This window comes from Conger conger, chromosome 15, assembly GCF_963514075.1.
Source record: "Conger conger chromosome 15, fConCon1.1, whole genome shotgun sequence".
Lineage (NCBI taxonomy): Eukaryota > Metazoa > Chordata > Actinopteri > Anguilliformes > Congridae > Conger > Conger conger.
Genome location: NC_083774.1, coordinates 6,589,979 through 6,616,375, shown reverse-complemented (window position 1 = coordinate 6,616,375; position 26,397 = coordinate 6,589,979). Strand labels below are relative to the sequence as shown.

Sequence of the window (26,397 nt, the reverse complement as noted above, 5' to 3'; positions counted from 1 at the left end):
GAAATAAGTGGAATAAATACCTAATAAAGTGCTCATTGAGTGTATACTGTATACTAGCAGTAGCAGTAATAGTAGTGGTTATAGTGGTAGTAATAGTTGTGGTAGTACTAGTAGTAGCAGTAGGATTAGCAGTGGTAGTAGTGTTAGTAATAGTAGGTATGTTAGTTAACCCTATGTGCCTAATGTGTATATGTGTGGGCGGCCTGTAGCGTAGTGGTTAAGGTGCATGACTGGGACACACAAGGTTGGTGGTTCGATCCCCGGTGTAGCCACAATAAGATCCACACAGCTGTTGGGCCCTTGAGCAAGGCCCTTAACCCTGCATTGCTCCAGGGGAGGATTGCCTCCTGCTTAGTCTAATCAACTGTACGTCACTCTGGATAAGAGCATCTGCCGAATGCCATTAATGTAATGTAATGTAATGTAATGTATATTGCTGGGCACTCTGTACATGTTCAGTGAGTTCCTGCGCAGGTGTGTTGACTGTGTCCGTCCGTCTGTCTGTCTGTCCTGCAGGTTTCTCATCGTCCTGGCCTGTCTCATCCTCAGTGTCCTGTCCACCATTGACCAGTACCAGAGCCTGGCCCAGAACACTCTCTTTTGGGTGGTGAGTTTGTAACGTTGCTGTGTGCTGTGTTCTGTATTCACTGCATTTTCATTTAATGTCTGCCATGTTTCAAATGAGGCGGCACGGTTGGTGCAGTGGGTAGCACTGGCGCCTCACAGCAAGGAGGTCCTGGGTTCGGATCCCCGTCGGCCGGGGCCTCTCTGTGCGGAGTTTGCATGTTCTCCCCGTGTTCGCGTGGGTTTCCTCCGGGTACTCCGGTTTCCCACAGTCCAAAGACATGCAGGTTAGGCTGATTGGAGAGTCTAAATTGCCCGTAGGTATGAGTGTATGAGTGTATGAGTGTATGAGTGTGTGAGTGTATGGTGTGTGTGCCCTGCGATGGACTGGCGACCTGTCCAGGGATGTTCCTCACTTTTTTTTTGGGCTTTGATCTGGGGAGAGGACGCTGGCGTTGACTGTTCGCCGCTTCTCCACCTGAGCTAGATCTAACTTTCTATAGTTGATTTTACGGACCTTTTTTTTATTTTATTTTTTTTACAGATTATTAGTAGTTTTTAAACGTGGTTTATTGAGCATTTTGTGCACTGAGCTTTTTGTGCGGATTTTCCTACCTGCTGCCGCCCGTCTAAACCCGCCGTTTCAGTCATCCATATTCGGATCACCTGGTTTACTTCAACGTCCACCACGCTCCAGCTCATGTCTCGACCAGCGCTGTTGTGAGATATTTCCCTGGGCAGTTTTTCAGCTGTCCCCGGTGCGGGTTGGCCTCGTTGCCTGGGACCGCTACCTCCACAGTAGCCAGCCCTCCGCCAGCCGCCCTCCGCTAGCCGCCCGCTAGCCGCCCTTCAGCCAACTAGCGGCACTGGATTGCCTGGCTGGCTAACGGGTAACCCAACCATGCTGAAATATTTCCCCTCTCAGCTGCTGGAATTTAACAACTGCACGACCCCCTCGTGCATTTCAGTTATCAAACAACTTGGACTTCTACGCCGACTTCGTTACATGCATAGAAGCTCCCGGCAAAAGTTTGTCTACTTCCAGCCTGGTCACTCAATTCCTTCCATCTGCTCTGCTGCACGCTCTGTCGCACCTCGTACACGTCATCAGAACTTCGTCGCACCTGGATTTAGTAGCAGCACTGGAAACATAGTGAGGCTGCCTCACTCCAGGCTGCATAGAAAACGTGGAGAGGATTTCACACCGCACAGGCTGCACAGAAAAAGAGGAGTGGATTTCACAGTTCTTCGCCCCATACAGAGATTCATTACTCCTCCTACCATTAAAATGGAATTATTGAACATTCAATCCCTCAACCTCAAATCCACTTTCATTCATGACCACATACTGGACAAAGGGTTGGACCTCATGTGCCTCACGGAGACGTGGCAACAGCCAGGGGTCTATACCACTTTAAACAAAGCTTGTCCCCCCGGTTACAAGTACATAGAAAAATCCCGTAGCACTGGCCGCGGTGGTGGCCTGGCCGTATTCCACCGTTTCGATCTGGATTTGTCCCCCCTCTCTCTGCCTAACCACTCGTCATTCGAATGCCTTGCATTTAAATGTAAACCCCCCTCCCCCACGACAATTCTGCTCATCTACCGCCCACCCAAACGAAACTCTGCCTTTATCCCAGAAATGCATGACCTTCTCACAACCCTCTGTACAACATCTGCCAATATCATCATTCTCGGAGACATAAACATTCATGTCGACACCCCCTCCTGCCACTCTGCATCTGCCTTTCTACAATTACTGGACTGCCTAAACCTCATTCAACATGTCACCGTCCCAACACACAACAGGGGGCACACATTGGATCTGGTCATCACTGACTCTGCCCCCATCAGCAATCTCCTTGTGTACGACCTGGGTGTGTCTGATCACAGGGTCATTGCACTGGAGCTGCCATTTCCACCCCCTCACACCAAGCCCAAGCGCCAAATCTCTTTCAGGAACATCAAAAACATCAACACAGACGCCTTAATTTTGGACCTCCAGCACCTCTCCTCTACAAATTTTTCATCAGCCAGCGATTCAGTGGCTTTTTACAATAATACCCTGACCAGTCTCTTGGACCTCCACGCCCCAGTTAAAACAAGAACGGTTTCTTTCTCACGCTCAGCTCCTTGGTTCACCCGCGAGCTGCGAAAAATGAAGGCAACTGGGCGTGTCCTTGAGCGACGCCTCAAGGCCACAGGCCTCACCGTCCACAAAATGGCCTACAAAGACCATCAAAAGGCCTATTCGAAATCCCTCAGAGACGCACAGTCACAGTTTTATTCCAACTTAATTAACAATAGCCCTGGCAACTCCAAGCAGCTTTTTTCCACAATAAACCAACTACTCAAACCGCAACTTTCCACACACACAGACATCACAGAGGAACAGTGCAATAACTTCATTACCTTTTTCAGAAACAAAGTCGACACCATCAGGTCCCATCTCATCAGCCCCTCCACTCCACCTGCCCCCGCTGCCATCCCACAGCCAGGGATCTCCCAGCCTCTCTGCTGTTTCTCCAACATCACACAGCGAGAGGTTGAGGACATCATCAATACAATGAAATCCTCCACCTGCGCCCTGGACCCCGTTCCCACCGCTCTGGTTAAATCAAGCATTTGTGCCATAAGTCCCCTGATCACCAAAACCATAAACCTTTCCCTCCAGTCTGGCCACGTTCCCTCTGTTCTAAAAACTGCCATCATTACACCCCTCCTCAAAAAACCCACCTTGGACTCAGCAGTCCTTGCCAATTACAGACCAATTTCCAACCTCCCTTTCCTTTCCAAGGTCCTGGAAAAAGTGGTAGCTGCACAGCTCCAGGACCATCTCCAACTCCATAACATTGCAGAGAAGTTCCAGTCTGGCTTCCGCACCGCCCATAGCACTGAAACAGCACTAGTCAGGGTCACTAATGACCTGTTGATGGCGGCTGATGCTGGCTCCCCTTCACTCCTCATCCTGCTTGACCTAACCGCAGCATTTGACACCATTGACCATCACATCCTCCTTAACCGGCTACACTCCATCGGCCTCTCTGACTTTGCTCTGAATTGGTTCAAATCATACCTCTCCGACAGAACCGAGTACGTCTCTTTGGGAGGGAAAAAATCCCGGTCCCATCCTGTCACCTGTGGTGTCCCCCAAGGATCCGTCCTCGGCCCCGTCCTCTTCACCCTCTACCTGCTCCCCCTCGGCCGTGTCATCAGCCAGTATGGAATTTCCTTCCATTGCTATGCTGATGACACACAACTGTACCTTAAGACTGACTCACCCCCCTCTGCAGCTCCGCCGTCACCATCTCCATCATCCACACTCACTACCTGCCTGGAGGAGATAAAGGCGTGGATGAAATCTAACTTCCTACAACTCAACAGCTCCAAAACCGAGGCCATCCTAATTGGCACCCCCCATCAGATTCATTCATCCTCCATTACCAGCATCTCTTTCTCCGGTCAAGTCCTTCCCCTCTCACCCATAGTCACCAACCTGGGTGTGAAAATTGACCCCCACCTAAACTTTGAGGCCCACATTAAACACCTGTGCAAAACCTCCTTTTTCCACCTCAGGAACATTGCTAAACTCCGTCCCACACTCACCCTCCCAGATGCAGAAAAACTTGTCCACGCCTTTGTCTCCTCCAGGCTGGATTACTGTAACGCACTTCTCATCGGGATCCCTAGCAAGAGCCTCCTGAGGCTCCAATATATCCAGAACAGCGCTGCTAGGATCCTGATGAGAGTGCGTAAGTACGACCACATCACACCGATCCTCCACTCACTTCACTGGCTCCCCATCACCTCCCGGACTGAATACAAAATATCCCTTCTGACCCATCAGTGCATCTATGGAAATGCCCCCCCCTATCTCAAAGAACTACTTACCCCAGAACCCTCCACTCGAAACCTTCGCTCTGCCAACACCAACCGCCTCCGTCCTCACAAGACCAAGCTCTGCACCATGGGCGACCGAGCCTTCTGCTCGGCTGCTCCCCGCCTGTGGAATGCCCTCCCTGATTACCTGAGAGCACCGCAGACCACTGATGCTTTTAAAAGAGGGCTAAAAACCTACCTCTTTACTAAAGCCTTTTCTTAGTTTTTATTTTTTATACATGCCATTGGGTGTTTTATTCCCTGTTTTTACCCTGTAGCACTTTGAGATTTGGTCTCCAAATGTAAAGTGCACTATAAATAAAATGCATTATTATTATTATTATTATTATTCCTGCCTTTCGCCCAATGTATGCTGGGATAGGCTCCAGCCCCCCTGCGACCCTGTTCAGGATAAGCGGGTTCAGATAATGCATGGATGGATGTTTCAAATGAGGTTTATAAACTGGTTTGTTTTCATTCACCTGCTTTCTTGGGTTTCGGTGGCATGCTACTCACCCAGCCACCAGGGGGCGCTGGTGGCTCACCTCAGTAAATTCACAGGTGTTTTTAAATTCTTAGGTTTCTCTGGTTTTCATAGGCCTGTAGTGTAGTGGTTAAAGTACATGAGTGCTGATTCGATCCCCGATCTAGCTGCAATAAGATCCGCACAGCTATTGAGCCCTTGATCAAGGCCCTTAACCCTGCATTGCTCCAGGGGAGGATTGTCTCCTGTTTAGTCTAATCAACTGTACGCTCGCGTCTGCCAAATGGCATTAATGTAATTAAGGTAATTTTGAGTTATATGTGCGTTAAGAAGCTTTTGATGTATCTGTGTTTATTATATGAGTTAAATTTATATTTTATGATCTAAGAGAAGTTATTATGCATCCACATTGGTGGTGTGCACAGTATCCTGTGTCTGTTTCTACTGTGTCAGAGACGTTGCCCGTCTACGTTCTGTGGGCTTGTGAAAAGTGATCTGAAACCGCAGAAGTGCAGGTCTCCTTCCGCCATTTTGAGGTGGCACAGTAGGGAAAAGGAAGACCCATATATGGGCATGAAGTCCAGCCTGTCCACCAAGCTTATGAGATACAGTGATGCAGCCCATCCCTTGTTTATCCACAAAATATTAAAATATTGTCCAAACGACACAATAACTGAACAAATCGGGGCATGGGCAACATTATATGATGCAAAATCACGTATTACAACTACATGTTCTTGTGGGGAAAAAGGTGATTGTCTTTGTATTTTGGCCATGTTGGTACCATTGACTTCTGGTGGCTGAAACCCCTACTCTGGCACTAGAGAGCACCGTCTCCCAACAAGACCAGGAAGTGAGCTCTCATCCCAGCAACAAGCCATGTAGTATCATTTCAGGACAGCAGAGGGCGCCAGTGGTCCACTGCACACACCTTCCCTTGTTGCTGTACAAAAAGACATGAACTTTGAGGGTTTTTTTTGTTTTTTTTCAGTGCTGCCAGCCAGAAAAACGCACATCACTTTTGTTGTACATTTTCATATGTGTAACATTTTCAGGCAGCCTGACTGTGTGTGATGTAGTCAGATATTGTGAGAAACATTGGTTCCCGGGACATGAGATCTAAAGAACAGTTTAGGGGGTTTGCGGTGGCGGGGGTTGGGGGGGGTCTACCTTGGGGCTACTGAAGCCAGACTTCACAGAGATCAAACGCACGTGGCGATATTCCGGTGGCCGGTCGCAGACAGGAAGGAGATGTCGGGCGGCGGTCGTCCCTGTAATTATGGCTGAATGGAGGCTGAGCGCCGCCTCTTGACGGCCAGGCCCGGCTCCCCTCTAATCGGACAGGGTCGCGGCCCGTCCCCAGCCCAAACGCCAGGAGGACCAGGAGGACCCGCGGTGACGGCCTGAACGATCACAGACCCGATCAAGGGCCGTATGCCCCGAATATGATTAGAGATTTCTCATCTTTTGTCAGTTTGTGTAAAAACTTTTTACAGTTCAGGGAGTACGGACAATAGGGGTGTGTGGAGGGGGGGGGGGGGTGGGGGGAGAGGGAGATTAGGGGGGCACGCGGGGGGTGCGGGGTCAGGGTGTAGGGACGCCCCGGGGGGGATTAAACTCTGCCCCTCTCTCGCGCGTCACGGGGGGACCCCCAGAATCACAAGTTAATCTGCGGGGCAGCGGGCAGCTGGGGGGGGGGGAGGGGGATTATCGGCCCTCTCGCGCGGTAGCCCCGCGTTTCGGGGTGCCTCGGCCCCTGCGTTATGGGGCGCCGCCGGGATTAGCCCCTCGCTTGTGACAGGTGTTGCCCTTTGTGTCCGCGGGGTGACTCCATCATTGAGTATCGAACACGCGAATCATGCACTGCGCTCCCTGTTCGGGGGGTCTCCCCCGGGGGCGTTAGTGGGGGGGGGGCCCCTTTCGGAAGGACACTCCCACCCCCCCCCCCCCCCCCCCCGTACACAGGATGGGAGGGCGACCCCGTAATGTGTACTCAACACTCGTGCGTTTGACTTGGGTCAAACAGTTATTCGCGATACTAGCACCACTCGAAAACGTAAAGGCAGTTTTACTGAACCGAGTGAGTAGCCTGTATATAATGGAACAAGTTATAAAATTACTCAAAAATGTCAAAAAATAAATTTGACTTAAATTTTGCATTCCAGTGAATACCTGAACTGATTAATTTGCCCTTCTTAAACAGCTAAAGGCACCCGATTTCTTTGTTTTACAATGTAGATAAATTCATGCCTATAGTGACTATAGTTATGACTATTTTATCTGGACCATATATTTTCCCTAAAATTCTGAAGACGACCTCAGTATGATTGTATATGTATGATTGAAAATAATTCTCAGGGGTCTTCAGTAACAGATTCATATTTTATCTGAGCGCTAATATAAGGATAAACGTTTTAAAATAAAGTAGTTTGACTCAGTTTTGCCCTTGTAAATGAGTTTTTCTTTGGACAGTTTTTGGGCAGCTGTCTCATTGGCCTTATGTGTACAGCTGCTTGTTGTGAGCCCTACAGAGACCCCAATGACTGTGAAATCCTGAATGCTGTTTGTCCCACTCATTCCCTGGAGCCATCAAACAGAAATACATTAAATAGATGCCGTTGTTTATACGCCCCTAGTCACAGCAAAGCCCATTCGCCATCATCCATATTTGTAACTGAAAGGGGAAAAAGATATGTTTTAAAATATATAAGCAATATTTATGAAAGTAAAATTTGATGTTTTCTTTTACCATTCAATAATGATTAACAAACGGAGATCTCAGCTTGATTGACAGCAAGCGTACTCAGTAAGTACTCAGCACCAGGTTGAGGCCTAACTGGCTTAACTTCACCACGGGTGGAAATTTCATGTGAGAGCTTAAAATATCTTACAAAGATCTAACCGGATCCTGGAGGCCCTTACGATATAGGCCCTTTTCAGAACATGTTTTCTGATCCTCTCAGGATCTCGAAACAGGATCCTGCAAGCAACCTACTCGATCCCATCGCATGATATTGACCTCTCCCCAACTGATTACAAATAATAATAATAATAATAACAATCCTAACGCTCAAACGTCATCGCTGTACGGGTTTTAGAGAGGTGCTGCCAAGGGCTGTAATTTCTAAAATTTCCCTCGGGATGAATAAAGTATCTATCTATCTAAATGCATAAATATATATTTGTTTCCTACCACTAGAGGGCGGGCGAAGTACAGTAGTTTGGTTTAAGACGGCGCTCGAGGCCCCTCAACACTGGCTGCTCTGGGTGTCTGTCCGTGTGAGAGGCTAGGTGTGTGGCACTGAACGGTCACAGACAGGTGTGTTCCCACAGGAAGCTCTATGTGGGAGTACCAGCTGTCCGCATGTGTGAGGTCAGTCACTGTAATCATGGTGACGCCCCCCCCCCCCCCCCCCCCATCGAGACCCATCTGTGTGATAGCACACATCTCTGAGGAGGTGGTAATGCCCCCCCCCCGGGCTGAGTGTTGGGGATTGGGAAAGTGATCGATACACAGTAGTCGGCTCATAATCACCCCATAACCAGGCTCTTAAACTGCTCACCATTAGCGGCAGGAGTGGGAATTACGCAGATCAACACGCTTCTCAATCTCGTTTCCTAAAGCGCCAGGAACCAGCAATGGAAAGGTTCAGTGTCACTGGGTCAATGGGTCCCCCATTACTAAGCCTGTCGGAGATGTACATGGAAAAAAAAAAAAAAGGGTAAAATGTACGCATTCAGTGGGTTTGCAAACTAGTGCCAAGTTTACCTTTCCATCGGTCATTTCATACGCAGCTTTTCAGTTTTTTTGAAACCACATTAATATAATATCTGCCCTCATAGCTTGACAATCCTAACGCTGGAACGTCATCGCTGTGCGGGTTTCAGAGAGGTGCTGCCACCATGCCACATGGATGAATGCGGCATTCATGCTGAATACACACCCTCATATTTAACCGGAGGTGTAGATGTGCTGTTTATACTATATATACAAAGGGCTGTAATTTCTACACGGATCACCTGACATGGATGTGAATGCCCTCAAATTAGGACAGGACACCTTTATTCATTCATTGTTTCGGGTCAAATCCAATGTGATGAGGACAGAAAATCAAGAATTGTGTCACTGTCCGAATACTTGCGCACTGTGTGTGTGTGTGTGTGTTGTGTGTGTGTGTGAGTGTGTGCGTGTGTGTGTACACATAAATATACAGCATGGAAACCCCCAGAAATTCACCAGATGCTGTTTTGCATAGTTTGGGGGAAAGAAAATGTAATATATTTTGAATCTTTATTTAGCTCTCTTGTCTTCCTGAAGTGCTTTCTGTGTGGTACTGCTGATACACATTCTAACACACAGAATTTTGTGCAAATACATCTACTTAATAATGTTTGGCTCGTCCTCTGACTGTGCAGTAATGTAAATATTATTATTATTATCATGAAGAAAAACACTCTTGTGTTCTATGCTTCTAGAAAACAAAAAACTAGAAGCATAGAAAAAAAAACTTTGATTGATTGATTGAAGACTACTTTGAGTGATTGAAGATAACTTTGATGGATTGGAGAGATCTTTGATTGACTGAAGACAACCTGGAGGGATGGAAGAAACCTCTGTTTGAGTGATCGTTTGACAGACCGCTGCATGCGCTGGTGAAAGCGCGGGGCTGTGGCGCGAGTGTGTGTTTTAAACGTAGCGTGCGCTGCATACTCTCGTACGAGTACACACTTATTCAGCGCATGTGGCACTCAGCAGCTTTTGTGTCTTTCCCCTGTGACCCCTCCCCCCACACACGGCACATTGGGGGGGGGGGTCTGTAGTTTACATCACAGCTGAAGCTGCAGGTCACCGGGTCCAAGCAGAGTTTGGGGATTGGGGGGGGGGTTGAAGGAGAGGGGAGGGGCAGAGAGAGAGAGAGAGATGCAGAGCTGGGGCCTGACCCCCCCTCCCCTCTCCTCCCCTCTCTCCCCCCTGCTGGGTCACTAATGAACTGAGGCCATTTCTCCCATTGTGTCTCCCAGCTGTTACGCCAACAAAGGCCTAAAATGGCCCCTGTGAGAGCTTCCATACCGACAGCCACCAGCAAACAGCACCCCCCCCCCTCCCCCCCCCCCCTCCCCTACACTCAGGGGCTCCAGGGCTGGCTGCTGGTTCAGGGCCCAGGCTGTATGCTCGGGATTGGCTGCTTTCACATCCCAGAGAGAGGTTTCTGTTGTAGTCATGTCTCCCTGTGTCAGGTGATGCAAAGCTTTGGGCAATAACCTACCTGTGTTTTTTTTTTGTTTTTGTTTTTTTTGGGGGGGGGTTTCGGTTTTTTGTTTTTGTTTGTGGTTTGGGATGAATTTATTTTAAACATGTGAGACGGTTGGGACGGGACGGGCAGGGAATGGGGATGAAGGGGATATAATATTTTGGGGTTGCTATAACGACCGTCACAGGTGACCCGGGTATTTGCCCTGCCGAACTCCCGCTGAATATTGGGGTGGACTTTCTGCCCATAAACTGGAGCGGGGCAGGGGGGGGGGGCACGGAGGGGGGGGAGAGGGCAGTGCTTGAACTCAATTACAGTGGTTCTGTAGTTACTGGCAGACCCTTGTGTGGTGTGTTTAACAGTAACCCGTGAGATATAACCCCACTGTACTGAGAGCTACCGCGACAGGAACCCACACTCCAGGCGTTAATTCCTCCTCATCACACTCCTTCTGCTGGCGTCATGGTGATGAGCCGGCTTCCCGCTCGCTGTGAACACGTCCGTCATCATGTGTTTCACTTTCGCATCGAGACGGGAAAACAATTGCTCTTAGATTCAAAAGGTATCGTCCTTTCCCTTTTTAAAATCAGAACGGTTCATTTCCGTAATTCCTGCAAACAGACATCATTGTCTTGCAGTCCGCAGTCTTTTGGAAACTTTTTTTTTTTTCCCGTTTTTTTGCATTCGAGTATCGGCATTCAGTGAACACTCACCTTTTCCAATTTCTCTCCTAGTTCTAGTTTAGTAATTTAATTCATTAATAAAAGTACAGGGCCTCCTTGTTCTAGTTTAAAGTACATAACCTCATTTCCGGTTAGTATAGTTAGTTATCTGAAGCACATACCGTGGTTTTGGGTTAGTTTGTTAAAGTTCACTAAAGTACATAACCTAGTTTTGGGTTGATACACTTAGTTAACCAAAGTACATAACCTGGTTTTGTGTTGATATACTTAGTTATCCAAAGTACATAACCTGGTTTTGTGTTGATATACTTAGTTACCCAAAGTACATAACCTGGTTATGGGTTGGTATAGATAATTTACTTTAGTGATGTTGATCACGGTGCATGTATGTGCAGTGCAGTCTGTATTTGGACAGTTTTTGGACAGTTTTTTGTATAAAAAGGCTTTCAATTTCTACATGGTTTAATGTAAGTGTAAATACGCACAACAATGTATTGGAGTCAAGAGCCAAAAAGCAAAAAATAGTGTTTCTGTCCAAATACTTACAGACAGCACTGTGACCAGTGTAGTGCACCTGGGCAGCAGCAGTGGGTGGCTGGGATAATCCCGCAGATTAGGGGGGGTGTCGGGAAGCTCGATCTCGAGGCGCGAGGGTGTGAGGGAACAGGAAGCGGAACGCTGAATTTGGGCAGCTGTCCCGTGCCAGGGTGTCGGGAGGGCCGTGAGTTTGCACGCCGCGCGGAAGACGTGCTAACGGCGGCCCGTGGGTCCGTGTCAGGACACGCCGCGGGCGGCGCTAATCTGCTGATAATCACCGCTCAATCAGGACCCCGGCAGGGTGGCCTCTCACTGCCTGCTGGCAGCATGAGATTTCTGACAGGACTGCTCCTGGTTAGCAAGCGTCAGAGACCGGGGGGGGGGCACACTAAATACTCCAGCCCGTCCTTTTGTGTAGCAGTTGTCATTTATTTATCTTTCTTTGAATGTCATTTCACTATTTTAATGTAATATATACAGTATATGGAGAGCAGATCCATGTTTTTTTAGGGGTTTTTTTTAACACGTTCCTGTAAGCCAAAACCAAATCTAGATGCCTAGATGGGTGGAAATATAGGTTGACATATGGATATATCCTTGTTCACAATAAAACTTTCACCTGAACGCCTGATGGCATATCTCCAGCTTTTGTTTAAAGTGTTGGGTTTAGACAGTGGGACAGCAGTGAGGGCTACAGGTTCAGAATGGATGGGATAACATGATAAAACATACCACAGTGGGGAAGTGAACATATCTGGGGTTCATATCTGGTGTGAGAGTCAGACGCCCTGTGGACTGCACCCCACTGTACCCCAGTTAGGGTACAGGTCTGTCCTTGCCCTGGCAGTCCCCTCTCCTCCAGCGGGACACACTCGTTTTGGGACCCAATCCAGTTCCTCCAGTGTTTTGGGGAAGTCCTCTCTTGTTCAGCTCAGACCTCCATGTTGACAGGGGGAGCGTGAGGGGGTGGTGGGGGCGGGGGGGAGTGAGAGGGGACAGGGCAGCGTGACTTCCTAAACCCCCCCCCCCCCTCACTCCTCCCTGTGGGGGCCGTCCCGCCAGCTGTCTGTCCGTGGCGAGGACCACGGCGCGGCCGCAGGAGGCCTGTGTGACGCCGGCAGGTGATCCAGAGCCGGGCGCCGTCACCTATCCCACCCACCATCGTTTATTCAGCAGGATGAGAGGGAGAGAGAGAGAGAGAGAGAGAGAGAGAGAGAGAGGGAGAGGGAGAGGGAGAGGGAGAGGGAGAGGGAGAGGGAGAGGGAGAGGGAGAGGGAGAGGGAGAGGGAGAGGGAGAGAGGTCGCTCGCCCATTGTGCTGGGTAATCCCTGGGATTGATGCACCCAGCTGAAACGCACAGCCCCCCGAGACCTACCTGGTCACTTGGGCTGAACCGGACACCCAGGTGACCTTTGACCCCGCCTCATTTTCTGCTACCACAACAACGACATCCCTCTTCCCCCCTCCTCTCTCTTTGCTTTTTCTTTGTTTTCTCGGTTTCCTGGTGAGGTTGGGTTTTTTACCAACGCAAGGGGTAACAGCTGTGGTCCCCCCAAGATTCCCCAGAACCCCCCCAGGTCCCACAATAAATTACTACAGCCAACAGAACCAAGACAGCCTGGCCCCTGCCCCCCCCCCCCCATCCTCTGCCCCCAACCTCATGTTCTGGAATGAGTGTGTGAGGAAACAGTGTGTCTGCGTGTTCTCAGAAATAAAAACATTTATTAAAAATACACCTTAAATATTTTAAATAGACATGTAGTGTGCTTTTACTGTGTGTTTAAAACAGAAGTGTGTTGATCGGAGTAATTTGGTTACTGCATTTAGATCCTTCCCCCTCGTTAAACACGGGGGTTAGAATCCCAGTGCTGGTGAATGGTGCTTTCTTCAGCGTAATGGTGGCAGTCCCTCTCTAAAGTTACATTTCTTCACTTGTGCTCGCCAGCGGTGATGTTTGAGCATTAGGGCTGACGAGCTGTGCGTGTGGATATTTTATTAATGTCGTTTTTTTATTTTTAATAAAAACAGGAAAATGTGTTTTTGAAAGCTAAATTTGGCGGCCGGATTTTTGCCCACTGGGTTTGTGTGTGTTTGGTGAGGACGTTGAGCTCCGGGGCGTGCTAATGGAGACCGAAAGCGAGCGGTTATTAGGGTGTAAAAATAGCCGCGGAGGCTCGTGTGCGTGGCCTCAGCCTGGCTCCCAGCTGGCACCTCTGCAGCGGGCAGCTCGATCCTCTCGGTTTGTTTTAGACGCCGCCATGAAGGCCGGTGTTTTCATAACCAGCGAAAGTCTCCCGGTGTTTCCATTACGCTCCCGAGAGCCGGTGACTTCTGCAAACTGTATTTTTTCTTTATTAGCGCCGTATGCGTGCATCTGCCCGTGAGATTTATTAACGGAGCGGGCTGAACTCTGACCTTTCTCGGTTAGCCGTGGCTGGGGTCTGGACTGTGTGGCGTGTCGGGGGGGGGGGGGACCGGGGTTAAAATGGCGGTTTGGGGGTGCTACTGCGTGTGTGTACTGTTCCCGCACCCGCTGACCCCAGAATCACCCCTTCGTGATAAATACACCCCTGTTTTTAAGATTTTGCTTATGAAGGACAACACTTGGGTTCTTTTTCTTTTTTTTTTTCAGACCTTGCACTGCAAAAAGCAAAAAGAAAAGTACATCTCAGCAAGTATTTTGCTCTTATATTTACACATAATTCTAATTTCAGATGTACTTTTTTGCTAAATAAGAAAACAACTATTGCCAATGAGGTGTGACGGTTTGCTGGATGGGGTAAAGAAAGTTTCAGTTGTCAAGCAAACAGTAACTTAAAACAAGTTCATATTTTTTTAACTTGAGAGAGGGGCGGATAAAAGGTTTTAAGTCTCACTATAAATCTCTTGTTAAAGCAGACTGTTTTTGCAGTGCGGGGATGGCGTTTGCTGCTGAGTGGGCCATTACATTACATTACATTACAAGGCATTCACCAGAGTGACGTACAGTTCATCAGACTAAGCAGGAGACAATCCTCCCCTGGATCAATGCAGGGTTCAGGGCCTTCCTCAAGGGCCCAACGGCTGTGCGGATCTTATTGTGGCTACACCGGGATTAGAACCACCGACCTTGCGGGTCCCAGTCATTCACCTTAACCGCTACGCTACAGGCCGCCCCCCAAACGGAGGGCCCGGTAAACGGAGTGAAATGGGGGCCAGGTCAGGAGCAGGCCTTGCAGCTCTGAGCCGCTCAGTGCTGAGGCCGCCGGAGAGGAGATGAGGCGGCTGCTGCCTCGACGGCTCATTTAGCTCGTCGTGCTCTTCCCTCTGCGTGGCGGACGTAGCTTCCCTCAGCGCTCGCTGCCGGTTGTCGAGGGGCTAGGCGTGAAGTTACGCACGCAGGTCGTTCAACAGAGGAAGCGATGGCTTTACTGTTGAAGCTGCGTCGTTTGAAAGAAACGTTTTCCTCTGAAAACGTATTTAAAACGAGCTTGAATTTGACTGTGTGATGTTGGGAAATTGCGTCAGGTTGGGTTGTGTGTAATGTTGGGTAATTGCGTCAGGTTGGGTTGTGTGTAATGTTGGGTAATTGCGTCAGGTTGGGTTGTGTGTAATGTTGGGTAATTGCGTCAGGTTGGGTTGTGTGTTATGTTGGGCAATTCCGTCACTGGACTGGCCAACTGTATTTGAAGGAAAGAAAGCAAATTTGCTCATTTGGATTTTTTTATAAGCTGAAGTTAAATATCAATGTTGATTCAAACCAGGTCAAAGTCTCTAGGTAGACACCCGGTCCCCCTCAGTTACAGTAACGACCCTCCCCCATCCAATGGCTTCTTCCCACCCATTCTCCATCTGTGAAGCCCCCCTCCCCCACTGCCCTGGGGAGGGAAGTCACTCTGTACCCCTGCCCCCCCGCCCCCTATCCCCCCCGTCCCTCTCCAAACAGCCGGCCTGCTTCAGTGGCGCCTGGGCCCTGACCTCCAAATGAGGAATGGGTCATGCACCTATGTACATTAGCACACACAAACACACACACGCACACACACACACACACACAGACTCTCTCTCTCTCACACATACACGCACGGATACTCTCTCGCTCTCTCACACAAACACACACACACACACACAGATGCATACTCTGTCACACACACACACACACGCATACATGCATACTCTCTCTCTCACACACACACATACTCTCACACACACACGCACTCTCTCTCTCTCTTTCACACACACACACACACACACCCATACACACGCATACTCTCTCTCTCTCACACACACACACACACACACACGTGTACCTGCAGTGATAGGCATAGGCCCTTGCTCATTAAAGAGATGTGGTGTGCAGTCCTGGGTGTATGTAACACTACATTACATTACAGTATGTAACACTACATTACATTACAGTATGTAACACTACATTACATTACAGTATGTAACACTACATTACATTACAGTATGTAACACTGCACATGCTGTTACCAGTTATCCACTACCCCTGCAGACCCATGACAATGTTAAATGAAACGTGTTACTGACCAACATGCTCTTTTCAAATGATAACTGTGCTACTACTAACCCACGGTCCTTTTCAAACAGTCAGCGTGTTGCTAAGCCACTGTTGGTCTTAAGTATTTCAGTCTTATATTGAGTATATTTTACTTTTTATTTTGCCAAAAAGTAAAATAAATAACATTTTAAGTATTGCCAATGAGGTGAGGCAGTTTGGCTCATTTCAAGACTTGCTAGTGGAATGAGAGACTTTCACTGGTCATGCAAACATTAACTTAAAACGTAAAACTTTTTAAGAAAAAAAAAGAAAAGATTGTGAGTCTTATTACAAGACTAAAATGTATTTTAAAATAATTCGACCGGCCTCTAGAGTATGGCCTTCCCGCTGTCTCTGGGCTGGACCGGGGACTGGAGGGAGGCTGGGGGGGCAGGCTGCTTCTGTTGTTGTTTTCACAGTTGTGGTGACGGAAGGCTCATATGCTCCGTGACTAAGTCACGCAGCTTTAGCTGAGAGTTTTTGGGGGTACGGGGGCCATTCCGCAAGCGGGTCTGTCCCTCGGCAGAGCAGCAACTGAGCGCTCTGGGGAGGGGGGGGGTTGAAGATGGAGGGGACACAGGTCAAACCCCCCCCCCCCTCCCTCCCTGTTTCCTCAGTCCTGCCCCCCCCTCCCCCCGCTGGGGTTGGCGGTCAGTGCTGGGTGACAGAGGTTGTGTTTCGTCTCTCATTTCCTCTGCCCCGGGACACCAGAAGAAGAAGAGACCCCCACTGTCCACCTGTCAGCTCATTAATAACGATTAATTATTCATTATTAATAACGGCAGGCGTTGCGGCGCTTGTTTCTGTCACAGAGAAACTGACTAATTGTCCCCCGTTTCTCTTCAGCCTGGGATACAATATGGCCGCTCGCTCGCATGAATAAAACATTCAAAGAAAACGGAGGGCTTGAAATGACTCCATTTCCACCCTTGCAGCCGTTGTGTATTTTATTGCAGTTGTTACAGGGCTTCTGAGCGTGGACTCGCATGTTACGACAACAACGGCCCTAGCAGGGGGGTAGCAAAACGCTGTGATCTCACAGCACCATAAAATGGAGGCACACTTCTCTAAAATGGCTACCTATGGACACCTTTATCTCCACACCTGCCCTGGGGGGCGGGCGGACTCGCCTCATTGGCCAGATTAGCACCTGCCCTGGAGGGGGGGCTCGCCTCATTGGCCGGATTAGCTGGCCCGAGGCTGGCAGGTGGCTCCGTTCTGCATATCTCAATAAAGCCTTTGTTTCGCTCTGCGGGGTTGTTTCTCTTTCTTTCTTCTCGTTCTTTGTTTCTACTCGTTCTTCGCTTCCTTTGCCTTCCTTTACTTTGCCTCTCTTTCCCTCTCTCTCCCTCTCCCTCTCTCTCTCTCTCTCTCTCTCTCTCTGTTTTGCAAACATTGCTTTATTGGTATGACAAACACTCTTGTATCGCCTGGCCAGGTTTATTTTATTTTTATTTATTTTCATTTAAACTTAACTCAATAAAACCTGCTTGCAATAAGCTTAACTTGTTTAAACTTTATTTACCCCGGGTCGTCACACTGAGGCCTACGGCTCTTTGGCCAGTGAGCCCTGGTGCCTACCTGCTGTTTTTCATGTAGAAATATTACAGAATAAACTCAATATCATTGTACAATATCATACAAATGGAGTTCAATTAAGTAGTTATAGTAGTATTGTTGTACAAAATAAAAATACAGTGATAAAATTGAAATAAAACTATCTAGTGCTAGTGCAACCCTGCTAAAAGAGGCGGTCCAGCCCAGAGACAGCGGGAAGAAGACCCTCCTCTAGAGCCGAGTCAAATTATTTTTTAATACATTTGAAAAAAGTCACTAATTTTAGTCTTGTAATAAGACTCCAGATCTTTTTTTTTTCCTTAATAGTGCTGTTGTTTTGGTGCTGTATCAGTGCTCTTGTGTCAGTGCTGTTGTGTTGGTGCTGTATCAGTGCTCTTGTGTCAGTGCTGTTGTTTTGGTGCTGTATCAGTGCTCTTGTGTCAGTGCTGTTGTTTTGGTGCTGTATCAGTGCTCTTGTGTCAGTGCTGTTGTTTTGGTGCTGTATCAGTGCTCTTGTGTCAGTGCTGTTGTTTTGGTGCTGGATCAGTGCTCTTGTGTTAGTGCTGTGTCAGTGCTCAGTGATGCGGTTAGCTGTGCAGGTCGTCACAAACTGCCCTGTCTGACCGCGCAGCTCCGCTCTGAGGAAGAACCCTGAGGAATGGGCACTTTTGTGTTTCTATTTCTGTGTGTATTTCCATTTTTAGTTTTTGGATATTGTTCTGCCATGCTGCGGCTGACATTGTGTTTCTGTACATGAGTTGTGTCGCATCGTAAACCGTCCTCTGCTCTGAGCGATAAATCGCTGAAAGAGAAACACCGCTTGCTCGTTTCTGGGCACTTAGGGCTCCTGGGAGAGAGCTGGGGGAGGATGGTTAACGGACAGACAGGGTGGAACCTGGCCTTGCGGGGGTTCGCCGAAATCTGCTCCTTACTTCACGCGGAGGTCAACTACAGCTTAGCGGGGCTTCTGGGAGAACGCTGTGAAAGCGGGCCGGGTTGGAACGCATTTAATTTCCCAAATTCATCTCCTGAGACCCCTGACGGGTGCTTAGACAGCTCTGCCTGCGTGTCTGAGGATGGGGTCTGCAGCATCACCCAGGTTTCTGTGGAAACAGGGCAGGTATTGTTTGGGGTGCATGTACTGTGAGTGTGCGTGTGTGTGTTGCTGTGCCTGTAGCAGCTCTGTGGGGTGAAGGGAGAGGAGGGAGGGCTGGTTGAGGGGTATTGTGGCCGTGTGTGTTGTAGCCCTTGTTGCAGCCCTGGGGGGTATTGGGAGAGGAGGGAGGGGTGGTTGAGGGGTATTGTGGGTGTGCGCGTTGCTGTCCTTGTAGCAGCTCTGGGGGGTATTGGGAGAGGGTGGTTGAGGGGGTGTTGTGGGTGTGTGTGTGTGTGTGTGTGTGTTGTAGCCCTTGTAGCAGCCCTGGGGGGTATTGGGAGAGGAGGGGGGTGGGGTTGAGGGGTGTTGTGGGTGTCAGCTGGTCGCTGCCATGTTATGCTGCAGTGCCCCCCAAACTGCATGCTGGGAGCCGGACAGCTGGTGGCCATCGGAGTCCGGCTGCAGGGTGGATGGGAAAGCCCATCACCACGGAAACTCAGGAAGGCATTGCATCTGCTGCTAGCTGTCTCCCTCCTGCCCCCCTCCTGCCCCCCCCCCACCGTCAGCTGAGACCTGGCTGAGGACAGCTGGTCAGTGTGGCTAAGTCCCAGGACCCTGCCCGGCTGTGACCACCCCAAACCCCCCCCCACCGGCTCCAGGACAGGGATTCCCCCCCTCCACACACACACACACGCACACACACACACACACACGCTGCACTCCTCCAGCCCGCCTCTGGGGGGCGCTGTAGTGTAGTGGCAGGATGGCCATGGCGCTCCAGTGTTAAAGCTGACAGACCTGTGCTTCAGGCAGAGCTTACAGTGTAGGCGTGTGTGTGTGTCCATGGTGTAACCTGCACTGGAGTCTGAACCAATCAAACGCCTTCCCCAGTGCAGTTACCCTCTCTCAGAAACTTACAAGAGTAAAGAATCCATATTGGAAGAAATATGGATCGGACACCATCTGCGTAAGATGCATGCTCTGTTCTCCCCAGAATTTACTGCAAGAGTCCCCCCTCCAGCCCCCCGCCCCCCACGCCCCCGCCCTCCCCCCCTCTCGGATCTCCGCGGTGCCGGATTTACGGAGGCTGAGTCGTCTCCCGTCGGCCTGCCCGGCTCCTTGGAAACGGCTCCTTTTTTCACTCCCGATTAGCCGAAAATCCTCCGGAGCAAAAGCCTGCCAAAAAAAAAAAAAAAAGCTTCTTGTAAACTGTTATAAAAAAGTAGTTTTGCTAATTGCTGTTGGGTGTGCTTGGCCTGCGTGCTGAGGGCTCAGACAGGACTCCAGCTGCGGGGGTGCGGGGAGCGGGGGTGGGGGGTGGGGGGCGGGATGGGCACTGTTGGCAAAGCTGCCATGAGCAGGGGCAACAGGGCATCAACACAGCTGCCAGTGAGAAACGGCCCCTGTGCCCCGTGGACTTCAGCCCTTTGAAGAATAGATTTAATAACGTTAATAATACTAATAGAAAGTATAATGTTTTTGTTTTGTTAAATTGTTTTCTAAGTGGGCGGGTGTTCAACAACTCCACTGCGTACAATTACCAGCAGTGATTGTGACATCAGCATTAGAATGTTCGGTTGAGGACATTCTAATGATGTGACCTTTCACCTTACGGCACGGCTCCACCGCAGCCATCCGACCTCAGCCACCGCCATCGTCAATAAAACTGACAGCCTACCGTTGTGTTTCGCTTGCTCGCCTTACATCGGATGTTGACAGTGTAATGATGTTTTCACTCATTAGATTGAGCAACGATGCTCTGGTTCAGCTAATTTAGCTAGCTAGCTAGCACCAGTCTCTCGTAAGAACCCCTGTAGTACGTGCACAATCTCGTAGCTGATGTGAATAGCCGCCGGCTTTAGTATTTGTATGGAGTTAAATAAGACAAAACAAGCAGGACGACTACATTTCTCGTTAAAATCAATTTGCTATGTGGCAATGAATGCACATGTCGGTCATCAAGAAATGAACCTCAGCGATTCTCCGACTTTAACGCTGCCATCGAACGTGGAGCCCCTGTCATTAATTACCCCCGGATTCGTTCCCTCAGCTGATGGTGCTGGCTGCAGTGGAGCCGTGCCCGTTAAAGGGTTAATGTGGTGGGGGAGAACGAGCAGGGTTTTTAATGAGCTGTGATTGGTGGGGGGGGGGGGGGGGGCGGTGGTTTGAAGCGCTCGCCTCTTTGTCTGGTGTGGAATTATATCCTCGTGGGGGTCAGGGCTCCGGCTCCGTTAATTGACATGAACTCTGGCAGAAATAGTGCTGAGTGTTTTTATTGCAGTTGTGTCTGGGGGGGGGGGGGGGGGGGGCAGGGCAGTGATACGAGCTGAACCGCGGGGGAGCAGAGACACTGCAGAAAGACATTACTGTTATTTTTTATTAACTTCTCCTTTGTGACTATTATCACGGGCTGCGCCCTGGAGTTATACACTCGCTGAGCACTTTATTAGGTATTTATTAGACTTATTTCTCAGACTTCTGTCTTCTGCTGCTGTTTGACGCGGTTGTGTGTTCAGGGATACTCTTCTGCGTACCACTGTTGTAATCTGTGGTTATTTGCGTGACAGTCTGGCCCTTCTCCTCTGACCTCTCTCATTAACAACATGTTTCTGCTGCAAGAACTGCTGCTCACTGGATGTTTTTTTTGTTTTTTTCCACCAATTCCTGCAAACTCTGCAAAATCTCAGGAGATCAGCAGGTTCTGAGATACTCAAACCACTGTGGAACATCAGATATCTCTGAACAACAGCTGAAACTCTTGACCATGTCTGCATGGTTTTATGCATTTAGGTGCTGCCACATGATTGGCTTATTGAATATTTGCAATAACAAGGTACAGGTGTCCACTGAGTGTATATGGAGTTATGACAACACACCTACGGGGTTCACTCAGGAATTCAGCCAAAACCCTCCGAAAACTGCTGAAATCCTCTGGGCTTAGACCAGTTATAACCTGCTTGCAGCGGCTTGAATTCAGGAACTAGACTTAAGTTCTATTGATGCGTTGAGCTTTCAATTTTGAGTTCCAAAATGGTTTCAGCTCGTGTCCTGAACTGACATAATAAAGTCACGTAATGCTAAAATATCCGTAAAATAAAGGGGAGTTAGACAAGAGGCTGTCTTTTCTACTGTTTGCATGGTTAGCCTTGTTAAATGCGACTGTGCCTCATTGTCCTGGATTGACTGAGCTGAAATGGAATGGAACCCAACCCTGGTCTTGAGCCGAAAAGGGCTATAATCCCTCCTCATCCCGGTGCCCGCCCTCAGAGCTGTGCCAACATGTCTCCCTGGTACCTGGTGCTTCCTCTACAAGTCCCATAATGGCACACACACACACACACACACACACACACACACACATCCAAAAGGTTTCCTGAGCTGCAGGGCGATAAAGAGTGGAACTTATTAGCTCTCAGAAACATCATATAAATAAATCATGACTACCAGGTACCTGACAAAGACCAGAGTCTGGTTGAAGCATTGTCTTTCACAGCACTTTAATAAATGATGATTGGGAGCGAATAAGTGGTGTTTTTTATGCATTGTAGGTGCTGCCAGCTTCTCAGTAGATGAGCGGAGTGGTTGTGGTTTTCTGGGACAGGTCTGGCTAGTTTGGAGTGCTGCCGGTGGGGGTGGAGGTGGGGTGGGGTGGGGTGTCTGTGTAATGAGTCGCTCTCCATCTGCTGGTTGAATCCCGGTGATCAATAAATACACACTGCTCCTCATCTACAGTTACCGCAGATTGGCCACAGCCCATCTGCTCTAATGCCGGGGTCACCGCTCACTATTGATCCCGCGCTGACCCTCCAAATTGTTTAATGGTAACCAAGGTTAATTAACAATTTGTCATCCTAATAGCGCTGGGTTAATTTCAGTCCCATCGATTGACTCGCACAATGGGGCCATGATGCTCCGGACGCCGTTCTTTAAGTTCATCCGAGGATAAAGGGAACAATGGGCGAAGCTTTATAAAATTAGGCTCCTAGGTTCTTCTGTTTCGCCCTCCGCATTGAAAGAGCAGAGAGTAACGGCAGTTCCATGAACTGCAGAGAGGATCTACACTGGGCCATTATGGCCCAAGTGTCGCTCGGCTGAAATCGTCGAACGTTCGTGAAAGTTCTGTCGTCGCCTGACTGTGTTCATTGTCCTTGGCAGAAATATGTAAACGCACTCCAGTCACCTAGAGCAGGGGTGTCCAATCGTATCCAGAAAGGGCCGGTGTGTGTGTGTGTGTGTGCAGGTTGTTGTTTTAGCACAGGACTAAGACAGCTGATTCTACTCATCAAGGTCTTGATTAAAGACCACGATTAGTTCATTAGTATAATCAGGTGTGTTAACTGCTGGGCTAAAACAAAAACCTGCACCCACGCCCGGCCCTTTTAGGGTAAGACTGGACACCACTGACCTAGAGTACAAACCAAACGTGGCTGCGACCAGTGAGGTCTGCTACACATCGCCCGTCCCAGAGACGCGCTGAACTATAAACTCGCCTACAATCTGTGACTTGAAGGTTCTTCTGCGTTATTATTACAGTTGTTATACATTTATTTATTCTTAGTCTCATTTTTATTATTATGTGGCTCCCAACATGGCGCTGAGCATCACCAGTTCCATCCCAGTTTGAAATGGGCCGTCTTCTGCGACCTGCAACAGCTTCTGCGTTCGTGTTCATGCGCGGACCCCGCTGCCGATTCAGGAGGGCGCGGACGTCCACGGCTCTCCTCCCAAACACGTGGCGTCTCCGCCTGCCTCTCTCCCCACCGCAGAACGGGAGTTCCTGTGTTATTATTTGGCTGAAATGACTCAGAGATTCTCCCGGTGATGCAGGCAAAAGCACGTATGTGGCGTCTCATTCAAAGGCAGCGACGACACTCCCTTTGGAAACGGGCTCCCTCTGTTGCCATGGCCGTCAAATTATCCCCATATTACCATTGGGTAAATTCTCTATCTCTATCTCTATCTCTATCTCTTTCTCTTTCCCTCTGTCTCTCCCTCCCTCTCTCTCCCTCTCCCTCCCTCCCTCTCTTTCTCTCTCTCTCTCTCTCTCTCTCAACCTTGGCTGATGCATGCTCAAGCATTGTTTTACAAAATGGCTGCTGTGCATCACCCAGGTGGGTGCTACGGTCCTACGGCTCAGCTGATAGAACATTACGCCTCATGGGACTACATTTGTACATCACTTGGCACAAAAGCGTCATGTCCATGTACAAATCATGTCCATCTACGTATCGATGGTGGTTGAGGTCGAGATTACACCCCTCCACCATTTCCCGATGAAGTGCTTTTACAATCCCAAAAATGGGTACTATAAGTGAAATCTTGCATTATTACCTTTTTATTTTGCCTATTGCCCAGAGCTGGCATCTGTTTGACAGACATCTGATCTGAGCTCCAGGGCAGGGGCGGGGTAGGGCGGGGGGGGTTGGTGATGATTATTTATTGGAGGGGTGTGTTTTTGGGGGGGGGGGTCCCGTGTCCCCGGGCCTGGGACCGTGCGCCGGGCCGCTCGGCTGGGCCCGCCCCGCAGACAAAGAGGAGCGGGGCCGTTCTCACGTTCTGGGCCCGGCCGGGCCCGTTTACAGGGGCGTCTGGCCTTAAAAACGCTGCCGGGGAATATGTGTATTTAATTATGCGTGTGCTCCGACTGGGCCTCGGCTCAATGGAGCCGCAGCTGCACAGACAAAGGCCACTCCGCGATGCAGGCCCTGCCATTTGACCTGCTACCATACCTCTCTCCCTCTCTCCCTCTCTCTGTCTCTATCGCTTTCTCTTTCTCTTTTTCTCTCTCTGTCTTTCTTCTTTGTCTGTCTGTCTCTCTCTCTCTTCCTCCCTTTTCTGTGTTTCCAGGTCTGTTTTTCCTCTCTCGATTCAGTTAAATCGCACTCAGAAACGCTTTACTGGCATGGCCCATTGCGATGTATTGCCACAGCATTTAGAGTATGTAAACATTAAACACCTTGAGTTTATTCCACTGTCTCAGGTTATGGCAGGCAGCTACTGTTGCTGATCAGGAAGTCGAATATGGGGGCGAACCTGAGTGATTAATAGGAAGAAATCTCTCCTCTCTCTCTGTCTCTCTGTCTCTCTGTCTCTCTCTCTCTCTCTCCCTCCCTATTTGACTAGTCTGGGAAGAAAAGAGGGTGACGTTTTTTTTTTTTTATGGAACAAAAGCGGCCAGAATTGTACGGCCCCTGTTGTGTGGTGACTACAGAGGGATTGTGGGTAAGATATTGGGTGTGTGGCGAGGGGGGATGTGGAGTAGTTGCCATGGAGACCTGGAGTGGTGGTGTCAGAGCAGCCCCGCCCTGCTTGTGCCCTTTTCACACCCAACCTCGCTCCCCGAGTCACCGCGGCAACCGGGGCAACCTCGATCCCCAAGTCACCGGGGCAACCGGGGCAACCTCACTCCCTAAGTCACCGGGGCACCCCCCCTCCCTCAGCCCCCGGCCCCCGGTCCCTGGCCCCCAGCCCCGCCCAGCTCGTCCGGGGCCCCCCTGCCTCCCCCTCCCTGTGTGTGAGCAGCACGCCAGGGCTGGTCCTGTTGGTTTTCTCTATTATGCGGGGGGATATTTGGACAAGCTGGCCTCTGCTGCGTGTCTGGACCCTACCGGGGGGCGGTGTTGCCCCTTTCTCAGGCTACCGGGGGGGGTCTCTTAGGGCAGGGTGGGGGGGGGTCTCTCAGGGTGCGGGTGGGGGGGTCTCTTAGGGTAGGTTGCGGGGGGGGGGGGTCTCTTAGGGCAGGGGGGTGAGGGGGGGTGGTCTCTTAGGGCAGGGTGGGGGGGTCTCTCATGGTGCGGGGGGGGGTCTCTTAGGGCAGGGGGGTGAGGGGGGGTGGTCTCTCAGGGCAGGGGGGTGGGGGGGTGGTCTCTCAGGGCAGGGGGGTGGGGGGGGGTCTCTCAGGGCACGGGGTCTGGGTGGGGGGGTCTCTCAGGGCACGGGGTCTCCCTCAGCCCCGGCGTTTCTCAGAATCCTCTGGCGGGCTCATTACTCAGCCCTGTCTGTGCCCAGTGGGAACGGCCGCGGCGGAAATGAAGCCTCCCGCTAGCCGCCTCTGTTTCGCACACAAGTGCCGACGCTCGGCCGGTGGACCTTGACCGTGAACTGACCGTGGAGCCCTGACCGTGGAGCCATTTCATAATCACTCCAACCCCCCCCCCCCGCCCCCCTTCCAAATGTTTCTGTCGACTGACTGTGAACATTCTTTCTCTCACACGCACACGCACACATACAGACATGCGCGCACACACACACACACACACACACACACACACACACACACACACACTACCATACATGCAAACACACACCCACACACACACACAGTCATGGTCGTGTACTGCAAATAAACACTCGTAAGATAAATAAAAGGATTAGAGCATAACAGTAACACAGCTTTGAGGCAGGAAAATATCTGCAGCTCTTCGGCCTTTCATTTGAGCTGACCTGCAGTCTATGTGCATGAAGCAGCTGTGGTCGCAGGCCATCTTAGTGCTAAATCATTTGAGCGGTAGAAAGTAGTAGAAAGCAAAAACAAGTCGGTCTATATATTTTAACCAACAAGTCATTAAACCAAACATTGTCATTGTATTATTGATGACTGTACAATCTCTTACTATTATTTGCTAATAATCTAAACTTTATAGAAGTTATAGAATGAAATGTTTATGTCTGGGTAGTTTTATCTGTGATGAGTCGGTGTTGGTGGTTTCCTCATGGCCACTCAGGCCGTGGCGGGCTGAGATATGCTGTGCTCTCAGCAGGGCTGTTTGGCTGTTCTCCTGACGAGGCTGGCAGGTTATTTTTGG

At 49.8% G+C, this 26,397-nt stretch overlaps 1 protein-coding gene across 1 annotated transcript in view; it reads left to right on the top strand.

The window, feature by feature from the left end:
- The window catches only part of kcnq1.1 (potassium voltage-gated channel, KQT-like subfamily, member 1.1), a 123,759-nt gene that overhangs the window by 8,650 nt on the left and 88,712 nt on the right, over nt 1-26,397 (top strand). The window contains exon 2 of the mRNA XM_061222516.1: nt 517-607. Within this exon, the coding sequence (XP_061078500.1) occupies nt 517-607 (91 nt within the window). The remainder of the gene's footprint in view (nt 1-516; nt 608-26,397) is intronic.